This window comes from Eschrichtius robustus, chromosome 12, assembly GCF_028021215.1.
Source record: "Eschrichtius robustus isolate mEscRob2 chromosome 12, mEscRob2.pri, whole genome shotgun sequence".
Classification (NCBI taxonomy): Eukaryota; Metazoa; Chordata; class Mammalia; order Artiodactyla; family Eschrichtiidae; genus Eschrichtius; species Eschrichtius robustus.
This window is the reverse complement of record NC_090835.1, coordinates 6,908,180-6,925,973: the sequence shown is the minus strand read 5'-3', so window position 1 is coordinate 6,925,973 and position 17,794 is coordinate 6,908,180. Positions and strand designations below refer to the sequence as shown.

General features: G+C 46.4%; 1 protein-coding gene across 1 annotated transcript in view; it reads right to left on the bottom strand.

The window, feature by feature from the left end:
• The window catches only part of SEC13 (SEC13 homolog, nuclear pore and COPII coat complex component), a 50,128-nt gene extending 33,342 nt beyond the window's left edge, over window positions 1-16,786 (bottom strand). The window contains exons 1-5 of the mRNA XM_068557322.1: window positions 16,686-16,786; window positions 13,936-13,980; window positions 5,692-5,807; window positions 2,846-2,997; window positions 2,264-2,397 (exon numbers count right to left, since the gene is read on the bottom strand). Of these exons, the coding sequence (XP_068413423.1) occupies window positions 2,264-2,397; window positions 2,846-2,997; window positions 5,692-5,807; window positions 13,936-13,980; window positions 16,686-16,688 (450 nt within the window). The 5' untranslated portion in view covers window positions 16,689-16,786. The remainder of the gene's footprint in view (window positions 1-2,263; window positions 2,398-2,845; window positions 2,998-5,691; window positions 5,808-13,935; window positions 13,981-16,685) is intronic.
• Window positions 16,787-17,794: the final 1,008 nt, after the last annotated feature.

The following is a 17,794-nucleotide window of genomic DNA, read 5'->3' as shown; positions in this document are numbered from 1 at the left end:
CAAAAAGAAGACAACAAGTGTTGGCAAGGATGTGGCGAAACTGAAATCCTCATACACTGCTGGCAGGAATGTAAAATGGTGCAGTTAATTTGGAAAACAGTTAGCAGTACTTCAAAAAGTTAAACACAGAGATTCCATGACTTGGCAATTCTACTCCCAAGCAGTTACCCAAGAAAGTTAAAAACACAAAAACGGACACACAAACGTTTGTAGGAGCATTATTCATAATAGCTAAAAATGATCACTAACTGATGAATGGCAAAATAAAATGTGTGTATTCACACAATGGAATATTATTCAGCCATAAAAAGGAATGAAGCACCGATACATGCTATGATATGGATGAACCTTGAAAACATGCGACGTGAAAGAAGTCAGTCACAAAAGACCACATACTGTATAATTCCATTTACAGGAAATGTCCAGAATAGGCAAATCCATAGAGACAGAAGGCAGATTAGCGTTGCTTGGGGCTAGGGGTAGGGTGGGGTGGAGAGTAACTGCTAATGGGGTTTCTTTTTGGGTGATGAAAAAGATCTGGATATTAGCAGTGAGAGCTGTACAACTTCGTGAGTATATTAAAAACTACAGAACTGTATACTTCTAAGAAAGGGTGAATTTTATGATATGTGAATTTTATCTTAATTAAAAAAAAAAGTTACAGACAAAAGTACAAAATTCCTGTTCTCAAACAGCTGCTGTTCACCAACCAGCCAGCTATGCTTTCCAGTGAACACCTGTTGGCTCTTCTGGGGGTACTCCTCAGGTGTGCTGGAAGGCATCGCATTACTTCTTCCTCCTGCTCGGATGCCAATACCTCGCAGTCTTGCGGTTGGTTGTCAGTGGTCCATTGCTCTCTGCTTGTATTTTGGAGTTTGTGGAAATACCTTGCTACCCAGTTTTGTTGTCAACTGTTGTTCAGGAGGTTTTGGTTTTGCTACCTAGTTGCTCTGCTGGTTTCTATGCAAAGATTGGAAAAGACTCAAGCACTATGTTGCCATTCCCCACCATCTTCCCAGAAGCCTCTCAGCCTATTCAGTTTTGCAAGTTATTCAGCAGATGGGGATCACAGGGTCCCAAGTAACAAGACCCTGAGACAGGCTCCTGGGGCCTTGAAGGCTGGGCAGGCTGTGGACCCCCTGAATTTGAGAACTGCAAAAGTACAGTGTCAAACTTGGGGCTGCTGACTTCCATCTGGGTAGTTTTCAGAAGTGCTGGGGCCATGGAAGCTGGACTGCTGTGTAGGCAGAAGGTACATGGATTCCAGGGTTCTAACCTCAGCACGGTACCTTCTCTAAGTCGCTTACTTTTTCTAAGCCTCACTTACCTAATCATAAAATGAGAACAGGACTGGTTACCTTGCAAATCTGTACATTTGTTATTTTTTCCTTCATTCACAAACATTTGAGAGGATTACATGACATACAATAGACGCTCAATAAATGTGAGATTTCACCTCACTGTCCACCTTGCTTTCTTTCTTTCTTTTTTTAAATTTACTTAATTTACTTTATTTTATTTTTGGCCGCGTTGGGTCTTTGTTGCTGTGTGCGGGCTTTCTCTAGTTGCGGTGAGCGGGGGCTATTCTTCATTGTGGTGTGTGGGCTTCTCATAGCGGTGGCTTCTCTTGTTGCGGAGCATGGGCTCTAGGTGCGTGGGCTTCAGTAGTTGTGGTGCATGGGCTCAGTAGTTGTGGCGCACGGGCTTAGCTGCTCCGCGGCATGTGGGATCTTCCTGGACGAGGGCTTGAACCCGTGTCCCCTACATTAGCAGGTGGATTCTTAACCACTGTGCCACCAGGGAAGCCCCACTGTGCTTTCCTGACTGTTTTAACCTTAATGTCCAATGACTACAAGTAGAGAACTAAATTCCTATGATGATTTTTACCACCACTCAGTTCCAGGAGTCCCAATGACCACTGCAGGCCATGTCAACTTGAGGTGTCCATAGCAAGAGTGGCAGTTAGGCAGCCTACTGCTGCCACCTTGCCAGTGCCCTGGCCCTCCACGACTTGGAGGAACCAGTGCCAACCCTGCCATGGGCTGAATGAGGCTGGTGCCAACTGGCCTCCCTGGATGCAGCCTGTCTGGCTTCAGAGCAGAGAGGCTCAGAGCTGCTCTCCCAAGCATGTCTGATCAGCAGCCCCCTCCCCTGGCCCACTGCACAGCAGTGACACTGTTCCTGCCACTCTCTAAGGAGTGAACAGGGGACACGTGGCAAGGCCACAGAGCTACCCCCTATACACAGGAAGGGTGTGACTTACAGTGTGAGCATTGTTGATCTTCTTCACTTCCCACTGGCCCAACCCAGTGTAAGTCAGCAGAGAGATGGCTCCATCCGAGCTCCCACAAGCTAGGATCAGGCCGTAGTCATGGGGGGCCCAGCACACAGAGTTTACTGCAGGAAGGAGGGAGGCACAGTGAGCAGACTTTCAGTTCTGAGACTTACTGTTTTACTAAATTTCTAAAAAAAAAAATTGTAGGGATCACCAGGGGGAGGTTGTAATTTTGTCAATTAAGGAGATTTTAAAAACCCATCACTAACATCATCATAAACTAAAGCCTATCTTATAATCTGAGAACAAGGCCAGTACTTAAAATGAATAAACCTTAAAAAACCAAAAATCTCGCTATGTTGTCTTTGCTTTTCTCATTTTGCTTTGGATTGGCTTTAGGTCTTAAGGCCTTACCTCTGCTGTGGACAGAGTAACAGAAAAGCAACTGAAGCCCAAGGGACAAACGAGGAGCATCACAAGAGGAAAGCTGAGCGTTAGCCAAGACAGAGGACTCCCCCTCTCCCCCAGGGCCCCTCTGCCCGCCGCCCTCTCCCGCCACACTCAGTGTACCTGAGGAGTCGTGTCCCGTGTGCTCATGCGTCTTCTCCCAGGTGCCATTTTCCTCTTTCCAGATAATGACTTTCCGGTCGTAGGAGCACGATGCCAGGACATTGCCATACATGGGATGGGCCCAGGCCACTTGCCACACAGGACCCTCATGACTGCAAGGGGAGAGGGTCAGAGGTTGCTCAAATGGGCCAAAGGAACCCACAGTGCTCTGCCAGCCACTACTTTGGACAGAAGTGAATGGCTTCTCAGGACAGAACTGCCTAAAAATTTCAAAACGGAGAGCTGTGTATAATGTCACTCCAAAAGGGACCGTCATTGGGCAGTGAGGACCCTGAGGCCGAAGGCGAGTCAGCCCCTCTGTCCCGACCCGGCAGAGCCCTCACCTACCCCAGACGGTGGCCAGCATAGCCTACATCTACTGGCATCAGCACAGTCACCAATAGATCCAGGGTTCACCCCCACAAGTGCTCAGGATGTATCTGTAGATGAATCACTACTCATCTTCCCAGACGGTCACCTTCTTGAGGAGGCAGTAACTATTTCATTTTGATACTTGCCACTACTCTTTTAACTTTTTCAAAAGGCATGTCTCTCTCTTCTCTTCCCATCTCTGTGCGTTCACTGTCTGAGCACGTACCCTGTGCTAGGCTCTGTACTGGGGCCATCCCTCAGAACGGGGGGCACCCAGCACACAAGAGGTGGATGGCACAGAGGGGATGGGACAGGCTCTTTCACACCCACTCCACACTCACTAGCTGCTTGACTTTAGGCCAGGGCCATATCCTCTCTTTGGCTTTGTCTCTTAATAGAGATGTCAACAAGACTTCTTTCACATGGCGGTCATGAGGGAAATGTTCGTGATAACTCAGTAAAGAGCTTAGAACAGTGCTTGGTACAAGAAAAGGAAAAAACACAAGCTTGATGCCTGTTAGCTCTGAGCACTGCTCCCTGCTCACCCATTCAGCCCGGGACTGCTGACACTCAGAGCTCTCCTCCCTCCAGCTGGGACAATGGTCCATCCCCAGTCTCTACAAAGGAGCTGCTAATGAAACTCCTGTAGACTCAAACGTCCTACAACTAGCATAATTTTAACTGAGGGAACAAAGAATGGGGGCCTGAATTTATTACCCTCCAATATTTTTCATACTTTGAGCACAAGAAAAACACAGAGCAGAGCACCGAGTGACAGGAGACGTGCAGCCCCCGCCAGTGCTGGCAGCCAGGCCTCACCCTCAGAGCCCTCCGCTCAGCCACGGGCTACTGAGCAGGGAAGGCGACATTTGGCTCCTCAGCCACTGGACTCCTGACACTCAGGAAGAGGTGGAACTTCTAGGCCTTTCCCCCTAAATGGCTACTGACTTAGCTATGTCTTTTTTAATCCATTCACAAACATGTACTGAACACCCACTTGTCAGCGACTCTTAACTTCTCCTGTGCAGTCTGGTGAACGTTATGGTCCCTTCTCAGAATAATGGATAAAATACATAGAACTATGATTATAAAGAAAACCCAATTATATTGATATACAGTTATCAAAACGTTAAAGAACAATTTATGTTATTAGTGATACGTGTGCTTCTTTGTTAACACTTTAAGTAACAAACTCTAGTGGCAAGTCTAATAACCATTCTAACTTCAAAGTAGTGATAAGCATAAATGCTGTTTTGAGAAAGCTACAACAACTGTAATGTGATATAAAAATATCTGTGACGGTATTCCCTGGTGGTGCAGTGGTTTAGGATCCGCCTGCCAATGCAGGGGACACGGGTTCAAGCCCTGGTCCGGGAAGATCCCACATGCCGCGGAGCAACTAAGCCCGTGTGCCACAACTACTGAGGCTGCACTCTAGAGCCCACGAGCCACAACTACTGAAGCCCGTGCGCCTAGAGCCCGCGCTCCGCAACAAGAGAAGCCACCACAATGAGAAGCTTGCGTGCCGCAATGAAGAGTAGCCCCCGCTCACTGCAACCAGAGAAAGCCCACATGCAGCAACAAAGACCCAACTCAGCCAAAAATAAATAAATAAATAAATTTATTTAAAAAAAAAAATCTATGACTCCTATTGGTAACAAAGTGACAGGTCTATGAATACTACTCTGGTTCCTGGCCTATAGCCATAATTGAAGGAAATGCTAAATATCAGAGTCACTGAAAATAAAGAGGTAATTTTTTCCCTTTCCCAGTTCACCACCTCCTGAATTCTACCCACAGAACCCTTGGAGATCCATGGTACCCAGGTTAAGAACCCCATCTACCTGAGGTAGTGAACTGAGGGAAAGCACTAGCGTGCGGCCACAAAAATGAGAGCCAGGATCTCAAGAATCTCAACAGGGAGAAAGGTAAATCAAACATTTGTAAATATTCACTGAGTACCTGCCATGGGCAAACAGGCAGAATTATGGGATTTATATAATTACTATTACATTCTTAGATCACCAGCCTTGAGTCACTTTAGATCATGTGGTAGCTAAACTTGTTTAAAAAAAAAAAAGCTAGTTTCCCACTTTTGAAAACAGCAGTGGCCGCTGGACGCTTGTTGCAAGTAGGCTCTACCTGGGCGGAGACAGCGGCAGCCTGTGTTGGGGGTGAGTGGGTGGAGGCTCTGGGAGCCTATAACTGACTCCCTCGCCCCAGGTCTGCCAGTGGGCATTTGGGCGGCAGAATTGGCATTCGCTCCTGGCTCCATCGGCCTGGGATACCTGATGAGGGCAGCCGGCTGGCTGGGACCAGGTGTCCTCTCCGCTGACTGCACTGCGGGCTGCTCTGATCTGGCCCTCGGCCCTTCCTGCCACGTCTGAGAAGCCCAAACACTCTCTGAGACCTTGCCCGGGGTCGGCTGCACTCACCCCCTGAGGTCGGCGATGAGAATCTGCCCTCCGTTGCGCACGTCGAAGATCTTCACGGACCTGTCTGATGAGCAGGTTGCCAGGCGGGTGCCGTAGTAGTCCATCTGGGCGTCATGCTGCAAAGAGAGGACAGCTCGGGAAGCCGGCAGGCTGGGCGGAGGGGCGTGGGGTGGGGGCAGTCACCAGGACTGAGTCTAGTGTGGACCAGAATCTACCTGAAATTAATCAAACCTCAAAGAACCATCACTATCGGGCAGGAAGCTAGCATGTCAACATTCTCACTTCTCTGACAGGGAATTTCCTTCTGAAAGGGACAAGAAAAACCACACCCAGCTGCTTTTAGACCCTTTACATCACAGGGGAAGTCCTTCCCAACCCTGTTCTGCAGGGAGGGTATGGGAGAAAAGAAGATTGCCTAGCTTCCCTCTTCTTCCTCCTTCCTCACGCCCCACTGTGCTCTGAGGCTCCGTGGCTGCCAGGGAGGTTTGGCTCAGCGCCAGAACCCAGGGCTAATGCTGACCCAAAGAAGCAGGCCACTGACTGCCCGCAGGCCCCAATCAGGTCCTCCATGATGCACATCTGGCCTGCACACACGGTTCCATTCAGACATTAGGCTCCTTCCTCCACCCATGGCCCTGGATCCTTTGTGGACCTTTGTTCCTGGGTTTCTACTTGACCTTTTCCCTAGTAGTGTGCCCAGTACCCCAGACTCTCCACTCATGCCTTAAATGTCACTGGTCCCATCACTGATGAACCGACGTCATCGATGCTGCCTGGCCATCCAGACCTAGGGCTGGGCCCTGCTCACAGCTCCTTTTCCATCTGGGCGATGGCTCCTCTGAGCCAATCCACCTGCTGCCTCACTGTACTTACTGGCCCCTCCTGTTTGCTGGCCCTGCCTATTCCAATGGATGACGCTTTCTTCACTGTTGCACCTTGGGGGTTTCAGGAACTATTAGCTGTCACTCTTGTGGTCATCAGGGGCAATCACATCCTTTCAAAGGGAAGCAATCATTTCGTCTGCTTCAACATTCCTTCCTCACCTCCCTACCCAAGGAAAACACCCTGATTCTTCTTGGGAGGTCAATCCCCTCCACCATTCCAGGTCTTGGCTTCTTGGAAGGTAGGCATGACAGGTGTTAAGACAGAGCTTCTCTGCAAGTGTTTTCCGAAGCACTGCTCCTGCAGAGTGCTATCACACACTTTGGGAGGAAGTAGGGCAAAGAACCTAAGAGATTTAAATCCTACATCAAGTTATCTGCTGTGCAACCTTAGGAAAATTCCCTAATACCCTTGAACCTAGTTTCCTTATCTTTAAGTGGAGTTAATGATGGCATCGACTTCGAGGGTTGTTATGAAGGTTAAATGAGAAGTATTCAGCATGGGGTGTGATGCACAGTGAGCATGCAGACGTCAGTCATTACTGCTTTGTCTCATCTGTTCCCCAAGATGAACCCACAGAGAGAGGTAGCATATCCATACTTTTCCCCATCTTAGCTATGAGGAAATCAGGGCTGGCTCAGAAAAGTTAAGAGATTGACTAGGAGTTTGGTTCAAGATGGCAGAGTAGAAGGACATGCCCTCACTCCCTCTTGCGAGAGCACCGGATTCACAACTAACTGCTGAACAATCATGGACAGGAAGACACTGGAACTCACCGAAAAAGATACCCCCCCATGCAAAGACAAAGGAGAAGCCACAATGAGACAGGAGGAGGGGCGCAATCACAATACAATCAAATCCCATAACTGCTGGGTGGGTGATTCACAAACTGGAGAACACTTATACCACAGAAGTCCACCCACTGGAGTGAAGGTTCTGAGCCCCACGTCAGGATTCCCAACCTACGAGTCCGGCAATGGGAGGAGGAATTCCTAGAGAATCAGACCTGGAAGGCTAGCGGGATTTGACTGCAGGACTTCACCAGGACTGGGGGAAACAGAGACTCCCCTCTTGGAGGGCACACACAAAGTAGTGTGTGCATCAGGGCCCAGGGGAAGGAGCAGTGACCCCATAGGAGACTGAACCAGACCTACCAGCTAGTGTTGGAGGGTCTCCTGCAGAGGCAGGGGGTGGCTGTGTCTCACCGTGAGGACAAGGACACTGGCGGCAGAAGTTCTGGGAAGTACTCCTTGGTGTGAGTCCTCCCAGAGTCTGCCATTAGCCCCACCAAAGAGCCGGGTAGGTTCCAGTGTTGGGTCGCCTCAGGCCAAACAACCAACAGGGAGGGAACCCAGCCCCACCCATCAGCAGACAAGTGGATTAAAGTTTTACTGAGCTCTGCCCACCAGAGCAACACCCAGCTCTACCCACCATCAGTCCCTCCCATCAGGAAACTTGCACAAGCCTCTTAGATAGCCTCATCCACCAGAGGGCAGACAGCAGAAGCAAGAAGAACTACAATTCGGCAGCCTGTGGAACAAAAACCACATTCACAGAAAGATACACAAGATGAAAAGGCAAAGGACTTTGTACCAGATGAAGGAACAAGATAAAACCTCAGAAAAACAACTAAATGAAGTGGAGATAGGCAACCTTGCAGAAAAAGAATTCAGAATAATGATAGTGAAGATGATCCAGGACCTCGGAAAAAGAATGGAGGCAAAGATCGAGAAGATGCAAGAAATGTTTAACAAAGACCTAGAAGAACTAAAGAACAAACAAACAGAGATGAACAATATAATACTGAAATGAAAACTACACTAGAAGGAATCAACAGCAGAATAACTAAGGCAGAAGAACGGATAGGTGACCTGGAAGACAGAATGGTGGAATTCACTGCTACGGAACGGAATAAAGAAAAAAGAATGAAAAGAAATGAAGACAGCCTAAGAGACCTCTGGGACAACATTAAACGCAACAACATTCGCATTGTAGGGGTCCCAGAAGGAGAAGAGAGAGAGAAAGGGCCAGAGAAAATATTTGAAGAGATTATAGTCGAAAACTTCCCTAACATGGGAAAGGAAGTAGCCACCCAAGTCCAGGAAGCGCAGAGAGTCCCATACAGGATAAACCCAAGGAGAAACACGCCGAGACACATAGTAATCAAACTGGCAAAAATTAAAGACAAAGAAAAATTACTGAAAGCAGAAAGGGAAAATTGACAAATAACATGCAAGGGAACTCGCATAAGGTTAACAGCTGATTTCTCGGCAGAAACTCTACAAGCCAGAAGGGAGTGGCACGATATAATTAAAGAGATGAAAGGGAAGAACCTACAACCAACATTACTCTACCCAGCAAGGATCTCATTCAGATTCGACGGAGAAATCAAAAGCTTTACAGACAAGCAAAAGCTAAGAGAATTCAGCACCACCGAACCAGCTCTACAGCAAATGCTAAAGGAACTTCTCTAAGTGAGAAACACAAGAGAAGAAAAGGACCTACAAAAACAAACCCACAACAATTAAGAAAATGGTAATAGGTACATATCGATAATTACCTTAAATGTGAATGGATTAAATGCTCCAACCAAATGACACAGGCTCACTGAATGGATGCAAAAACAAGACCCATAGATACGCTGCCTACGAAAGACCCACTTCACACCTAGGGACACGTACAGACTGACAGTGGGGGGATGGAAAAAGATATTCCATGCAAATGGAAATCAAAAGAAAGCTGGAGTAGCAATACTCATATCAGATAAAATAGACTTCAAAATAAAGAATGTTACAAGAGACAAGGAAGGACACTACATCATGATCAAGGGATCAATCCAAGAAGAAGATATAACAATTATAAGTATATATGCACCCAACATAGGAGCACCTCAATACATAAGGCAACTGCTAACAGCTGTAAAAGAGGAAATCGACAATAACACAATAATAGTGGGGGACTTTAACACCTCACTTACACCAATGGACAGATCATCCAAACAGAAAATTAATAAGGAAACACAAGCTTTAAATGACACCATAGACCAGATAGATTTAATTGATATTTATAGGACATTCCATTCAAAAACAGCAGATACACTTTCTTCTCAAGTGCACATGGAACATTCTCCAGGACAGATCACATCTTGGGTAACTAATCAAGCCTCAGTAAATTTAAGAAAATTGAAATCCTATCAAGCATCTTTTCTGACCAAAACACTATGAGATTAGAAATCAATTACAGGGGGAAAAAACGTAAAAAACACAAACACATGGAGGCTAAACAATACGTTACTAAGTAACCAAGAGATCACTGAAGAAATCAAAGAGGAAATCAAAAAATACCTAGAGACAAATGGCAATGAAAACACGACGATCCAAAAGCTATAGGATGCAGCAAAAGCAGTTCTCAGAGGGAAGTTTATAGCAATACAAGCCTACCTCAAGAAACAAGAAAAATCTCAAATAAACAATCTAACCCTACACCTAAAGGAACTAGAGAAAGAGGAACAAACGAAACCAAAAGTTATAGAAGGAAAGAAATCATGAAGACCAGAGCAGAAATAAATGAAATAGAAACAAAGTAAACAATAGCAAAGATCAATAAAACTAAAAGCTGGTTCTTTGAGAAGATAAAATTGATAAACCTTTAGCCAGAATCATCAAGAAAAAGAGGGAGAGGACTCAAATCAATAAAATTAGAAATGCAAAAGGAGAAGTTACAGCAGACACGGCAGAAATACAAAGCATCCTAAGAGACTGCTATAAGCAACTCTATGCCAATAAAATGGACAACCTGGAAGAAATGGACAAATTCTTAGAAAGGTATAACCTTCCAAGACTGAACCAGGAAGAAACAGAAAATATGAACAGACCAATCACAAGTAATGAAATTGAAACTGTGATTAAAAATCTTCCAACAAACAAAAGTCCAGGACCAGATGGCTTCACAGGTGAATTCTGTCAAACATTTAGAGAAGAGCTAACATCCATCCTTCTCAAACTCTTCCAAAAAATTGCAGAGGAAGGAACACTCCCAAACTCATTCTACGAGGCCACCATCACCCTGATACCAACACCAGACAAAGATACTACAGAAAAAGAAAATTACAGACCAATATCACTCATGAATATAGATGCAAAAATCCTCAACAAAATACTCGCAAACAGAATCCAACAACACATTAAAAGGATCATACACCATGAGCAAGTGGGATTTATCCCAGGGATGCAAGGATTCTTCAATATATGCAAATCAATCAATGTGATACACCGTATCAACAAATTGAAGAAGAAAAATCATATGATCATCTCAGTAGATGCAGAAAAAGCTTTTGACAAAACTCAACACCCATTTATGATAAAAACTCTCCAGAAAGTGGGCATAGAGGGAACCTACCTCAACATAATAAAGCCCATCTACGACAAACCCACAGCAAACATCATTCTCAATGGTGAGAAACTGAATGCATTTCCTCTAAGATCAGGAACAAGACAAGGATGTCCACTCTCACCACTATTATTCAACATAGTTTTGGAAGTCCTAGCCACGGCAATCAGAGAAGAAAAAGAAATAAAAGGAATACAAGTTTGAAAAGAAGAAGTAAAACTATTACTGTTTGCAGATGACATGATACTATACATAGAGAATCCTAAAGATGCCACCAGAAAACTACTAGAGCTAATCAATGAATTTGGTAAAGTTGCAGGATACAAAATTAATGCACAGAAATCTCTTGCATTCCTAGACACTAACAATGCAAGATCAGAAAGAGAAATTAAGGAAACACTCCCATTTACCATTGCAACAAAAAGAATAAAATGCCTAGGAATAAACTGACCTAGGGAGACAAAAGACCTGTATGCAGAAAACTATAAGACACTGATGAAAGAAATTAAAGATGATACCAACAGATGGAGAGATACAGCATGTTCTTAGATTGGAAGAATCAATATTGTGAAAATGACTATACTACCCAAAGCAATCTACACATTCAATGCAATCCCTATCAAATCACCAATGGCATTTTTTACGGAACTAGAACAAATCATCTTAAAATTTGTATGGAGACACAAAAGACCCTGAATAGCCAAAGCAGTCTTGAGGGAAAAAAACAGAGCTGGAGGAATCAGACTCGCTGACTTCAGACTATCCTACAAAGTTATAGTAATCAAGACAATATGGTACTGGCACAAAAACAGAAATACAGATCAACTGTACAGGATAGAAAGCCCAGAGATAAACCCACGCACCCATGGTCAACTAATCTATGACAAAGGAGGCAAGGATATGCAATTGAGAAAAGACAGTCTTTTCAGTAAGTGCTGCTGGGAAAACTGGACAGCTACATGTAAAAGAATGAAATTAGAACACTCCTTAACACCATACACAAAAATAAACTCAAAATGGATTAGAGACCTAAATGTAAGACTGGACACTATAAAACTCTTAGAGGAAAACGTAGGAAGAACACTCTTTGACATAAATCACAGCAAGATCTTTTTGGATCCACCTCCTAGAGTAATGGAAATAAAACCAAAAATAAACAAATGGGACCTAATGAAACTTCAAAGCTTTTGCACAGCAAAGGAGACTACAAACAAGACAAAAAGACAACCCTCAGAATGGGAGAGAATATTTGCAAATGAATCAATGGACAAAGGATTAATTTCCAAAATATATAAACAGCTCATGCAGCTCAATATTAAAAAAACAAACAACCCAATCCAAAAAATGGGCAGAAGACCTAAACAGACATTTCTCTAAAAAAGACATACAGATGGCCAAGAAGCACATGCAAAGCTGCTCAACATCACTAATTATTAGAGAAATGCAAATCAAAACTACAATGAGGTATCACCTCACACCAGTGAGAATGGGCATCATCAGAAAATCTACAAACAACAAATGCTGGAGAGGGTGTGGAGAAAAGGGGAACCTCTTGCACTGTTGGTGGGAATGTAAATGGATACAGCCACTAGGGAAAACAGTGTGGAGGTTCCTTAAAAAACTAAAAATAGAATTACCATATGACCCAGCAATCCCACTACTGGGCATATACCCAGAGAAAACCATAATTCAAAAAGACACATGCACCCCAATGTTCACTGCAGCACTATTTACAATAACCAGGTCATGGAAGCAACCTAAATGCCCATCGACAGACAAATGGATAAAGATGTGGTACATATATATAACGGAATATTACTCAGCCATTAAACGGAACGAAATTGGGTCATTTGTAGAGACGTGGATGGATCTAGAGACTGTCATACAGAGTGAAGTCAGAAAGAGAAAAACAAATGTCGTATACTACCGCATGTATGTGGAACCTAGAAAAATGGTACAGATGAACCGGTTTGCAGGGCAGAAATAGAGACACAGATGTAGAGAACAAACGTATGGATACCAAGGGGGGAAAGTGGCGGCGGGGTGGTGGTGGTGTGATGAATTGGGAGATTGGGATTGACATATATACACCAATATGTATAAAATGGATAACTAATGAGAACTTGCTGTATAAAAAAATAAAATAAAATTCAAAAAAAAAAAAAAAAAAAAAAGAGATTGACTAGGGATCTCAGACCGGATCTTCCTACCCAAGGTGCCATGCTGTCTCCAAGGAGGTGTGGTCTCACAGCTAGAACACACATGATCCCATCCAGGGAACTTACAATTCTGAGACTAGGCAGCCCCTCAGAAACTCAAAAGCAACTGCTGGTGGGAAGGTTGTGAGGGCAGGATGCCTGGGATGAAATGCTGTAGGCTGACTGACCTGGGTCCTGTTCAAAGGCTACCTGGACTCCTTGCCCTGCAAGAAGCAGAGTCCACATCTTTGCTGCCGGAGACTTTAACCTCTGGACCTTCTCCCACAGCCCTGTTGTCTTACACCAAACCCTATGTTTGCCTCTCAGGAAACGCCTTGAGTTAATGACTTCTGGTTCAAAGAGTACTGTCTGGCCTGCTGTCTGTGGCGGTCCTACCTGGCTCTGCCTTTGTATTGAGTCATTTTCCTATTTTTTTCTTCCCTTTCCAATGGGGCTAAGAAGTGACAGCAGGAGGAAGATAGGTGGGAAGACTAATTCAAACCTCTGCACCCACTTCCATCCCATCCCAGAGACGGTTACTTTTTGGCCAGGAGACTGAGGACCTTGAGCTACAAACTGTTTCCAGGTTTCTCCTGCCATACAGTGACCAGACTATCACAGCCCTGCCAACTCAGAGGGCACTGCTGGGAGACTGACCATACCCCTCAGGTTACAGCCTAACTAGCAAAGGCTGCAAAGCCACAGTGGATTCATAAATGATCAACAGAAATGCCCATGTCCACAGCATGTGAGGAAGGGCTAAAGGAATACTTACAATCATGTCCTCATGGGAAGTATCCACGGTGTTAATTACTGACACCTAGAACCAAAGATATTGTTGGTAAATGCACTGATAGTAGTTAGAATGCAATCATCTCATTGAACCCACTGATCATTTTTGAAGTTCTTGACTGTATCTGTTCATTCATTTATTCATTCACTAAATGTTCACTCTAAGTGCCTTCATTTTGCCTAGCGCTGTGCCAGGAACTGGAGATGCAGACACGAAAAAGAGGTACTTCTTGCCCCTGAGAAACCTGCACATAAGTAACCCCAACAAAGCAAGATAAATACCTTAATGGTGGTTAACATGTGCTATAGCAGTCTGAGGGGCTGGTGGTGGTGGACATAAACTGGGGCTCAGATGATGAGGAATTTGCCAGGTGGCACAGGGGAAAAAAGTACAGTCCAATCAGAGGGCATAACATGAGCAAAGGGGGGATGGCGGCATGAGAAGTCCTGGCTACATTTGAGGCTGAAGAGGGACCCTGAGGGAGCTATGGCTGGGGTTCCTTCCTGGACGACAGAGCCTCTGATGTTCCAGGCAGTTTTTTGTGTAACAGGGTTAACACCTAACACTTTGATTAATTGGTTCAATTGATTCTCCTGAGGCTGCTCCCTGGCACACCATCTGTGACAGAGCCCAGTCTGTAGGGCTGGAACAGAGCTGCCATGGTCATCACCTTCCTGCCCATTCTCTGATGTTCAGCTCAAATTACGCTGCCCCCGCCCCTCGCCATCTTGAAGATTCCCAGATTCCCCAACTGGCTGGATTCCTCTGAATATCAACAATGAATGTCTACAACACTTTACACTGTTTCTTCTCCCAACTAGAAGGTGAGCTCCCTGGAGCCAGGGTCGGTGTCACTGGCCGTTCTGAATCCTCTCAAATCACCCAGCACAGTGCTTTGCAACCAGAAGGAACTCAGTGACTATCTGCTGAATGAATAAGTAAATGAACAAAAGTGCACAGTTTTACTTTGTTCAACCACTATTCTCTCAAAACTCTTGGGGTAGAAAAGGGACGGAAAAGGAGGTTTCAGACTGGAAATGATATTTCTTACCATTTCCCCCATTTCATCTTTTTCCAGCACAAGCCCTGCAGGTATAAAGTCTGACCTGACTTTTCAGAAAGGTGGATACTGGAAGAGGATGGCTGCAAAGCAGTTCAAAAGGTACATGTCAAGTAAGCATAGGTTCTCTCACCAAAGTCTAGATGCCCTACAAAGCAGGCCCCCGAGGTCTGCAAAGGCAAGTAAGGAAGATAAAGAGAAGCATCTCCTACGTGTGCCAAGCTGTCCGGGTTACAAAGTACTCTCACATGTGCACTGGGAAGGCCAAAGGGCAGAGTTCATCAGAGCTGTCTGATTGACTAAGGAGATGAAGAAGCCCAGGGAACAGAAAGCACCTGCTCAAGTTACAGAGCTAGTTAAAGGTGGAGCTGGGAGAAGAGCCCCACCTGCTAACTCCCAGCCCACAAAGCTTTCCACTTGACTAGGCTGCCCATCTAGTCCTTACATCCAATTCCCTAAATCAATGGCTGAGGGCTAAGCAGAGGCAGGAAGAAAGCTTACTGATAGTTTCATACTAGTTCGCCAGAGGACCTTGGAGATAACCAGCATTTATTTTGAACCACTCTCACGCACCAACCAGGATTGATGAACAAGTGCTTTTTTTTTTTTTTTTTTAAAGCTCTTTAAAAAAAAAAAGTCCCTCCTCCTAAGCACCTCAAGATGTCCGGTCTTCCTTAAGTAGTAAAAGACAGCCCTCAAAACAATTCAGCTCTTCAGAATTACTTAATGAGTTAAACACTCATTTAAAAAGAGCTGAGTGTCAGGTGTAAGAGACCCCAACTCTACTTAGCAGCTGAAGAATCAGAGACCAAAAAAACCCCGAGAAATTTAAAACCCAGTGCCCTGCAAAGCAAGAACCAAACCCAGCGTCCAGACTTCTGGGTTCACCCATGTTTCCTCAAAAACACAGGCACAGCCATTTTCCCAAGAGTACCGGCTTACTGAACCCCCCCTCTGTGCCAGGCTCAGGCTAGATGCTTCTATCCATTAGTCCCCACTGGCGGTCATTCACTGGATGAGTAAGTGTGGAGTGAATGTACACTGTGGATACCACAGAGGTTTAAAAGCCCGAGCCCCTGCCTCACAGGGGCATTCAGCTCATCCTTACATCAGTTTCCTGAAGTGCCCGTCATACCTCGGGGCCCTGGGTGAAGCACCTGTTCCACAAACATCTCTGCTGGGAGAGGCGGAAGGTGGGAGAAGGGAATGGTTGTGAGGGTTTGAATCTCAGCTCTGCCACTTGTTCCCTGTGCAAGAGGCTCCACCTCTCTGAACCTCCAGCTTCCTCATTTGTCAAAGGTCGATAATAACAGCCCCGACTTCATGGGGCTGTTAGTAGGGTGAGATTAGGAACAATGCTTGGAACCTACTAAGGGCTCAGGCCACAGTAGCTCCAACGGTGTTTGGGGTTTTGTTGTCAATTGTTGGGGAAAGAGAAGGAAAAGAAGCAGCAGACGCGGCCCGCAGAGTTCTGGGAGGTTCCGCGGCCTCCGTCTGTCCTCCCCCTCCGAAAGGTCCGGACTGGCAGGGCCAGAGCCCCCCAGACCCGAAGCGGTGCGGGAGAGCTGAACGGCTCCAGCTCGGGGCTTGAACCTTAGCGCGGCGAGGAACCCGGGAGGGCCGCGACTACGGCCAGAACTCCGCTCAGCGACCCCCGGCCCTAAGCACTCACCATGGTGGCGGCGGCGGCAGCTCCAGGCCTCGGACGTGGCAAGTCCCGGCGGCGCCTCGGAACAGCTCACTTCCGGTGCCGGGCTAGCAGGCCGCCGGGCCGGGCGCAGGAGCCTCCGGGCAGCAGCGCGCTCCGCTCGCACAAAGGTTCCGTCCTTTCTGGGGCGGTGCCAAGCCTTCCCACGGCCCCTCCCCTTCTCCGTGCGTAACGCTCGAGACCAAAGGGGTGGGAGTCTCGTTTCCCAGGCAAGCCAAGTCCGGGACTTGAAATCTGAAGCTCTAACCTGTCTTCCCTCGTGACCAACCCTTCCCTTTTCCTGAGATCCATACATGAAAAAAGGGACTCATACGTAACTACACCTCCACCCACCTCTCTGCGGTTCTGGGTGCGACTGGCCTTATGATGAACAATTTAGGATGACTAATTTTGGGAATAGTGGCCAGACTGGTCTTAGTGCTTCCTTGTCAGTCTCTCCTCAGGACCCAAGGCTGGGACCAGGGGCAAAGAAGCCCAGGGAATAACCCCCTAGCCAGAGGCTCAGCCTCTCGCCCTGCCCTCTCCAAGCCAGAGGACCCATGCCTTCAAACTGCCCCTTCCTCATAGCTCTGGGATCCTGTGAGTCTGGCCCACCGGGTAGATTCCCCAGGCAAGGAAGGATCTCAGCCAGACTCCTGCAGCTAGAGCCCAGGACCCAATCGCCAGTTTCCCCAACCCCTAGGTCCCTGGCTTCCCACTGGCACAGTGAGAATGCTGTACAGCTGGACAGAGCCTGGGGGCTCCCCTCAGCCACACGTGGTCGGGCAGCCCTTGACCTCTCATGGCTTTAAGGAGTTGAGTGACCCAGGATGGAGTCTAAGCTTCCCTTGGGTGAGTCAAAATCCCTGTTTCCCCTCTTGAAACTGGAGGGAAGAGTCCTAGCAGGAGATGGTCACTGCTGGAGGGACAATGTTAAGGCTCAGAGGGTGTGATAGACCCAGACCATCAAGGAGCTTTGGAGAGGGTGTCGGGGAGTGGGGTCTTACAGAACTCAGGGCTGGGTCTCCCGGTAGCAACTCACCCTCCACCCCCACCCCAGCTTTCAAGACCCATAATTTCCCTCTAATGGAAAA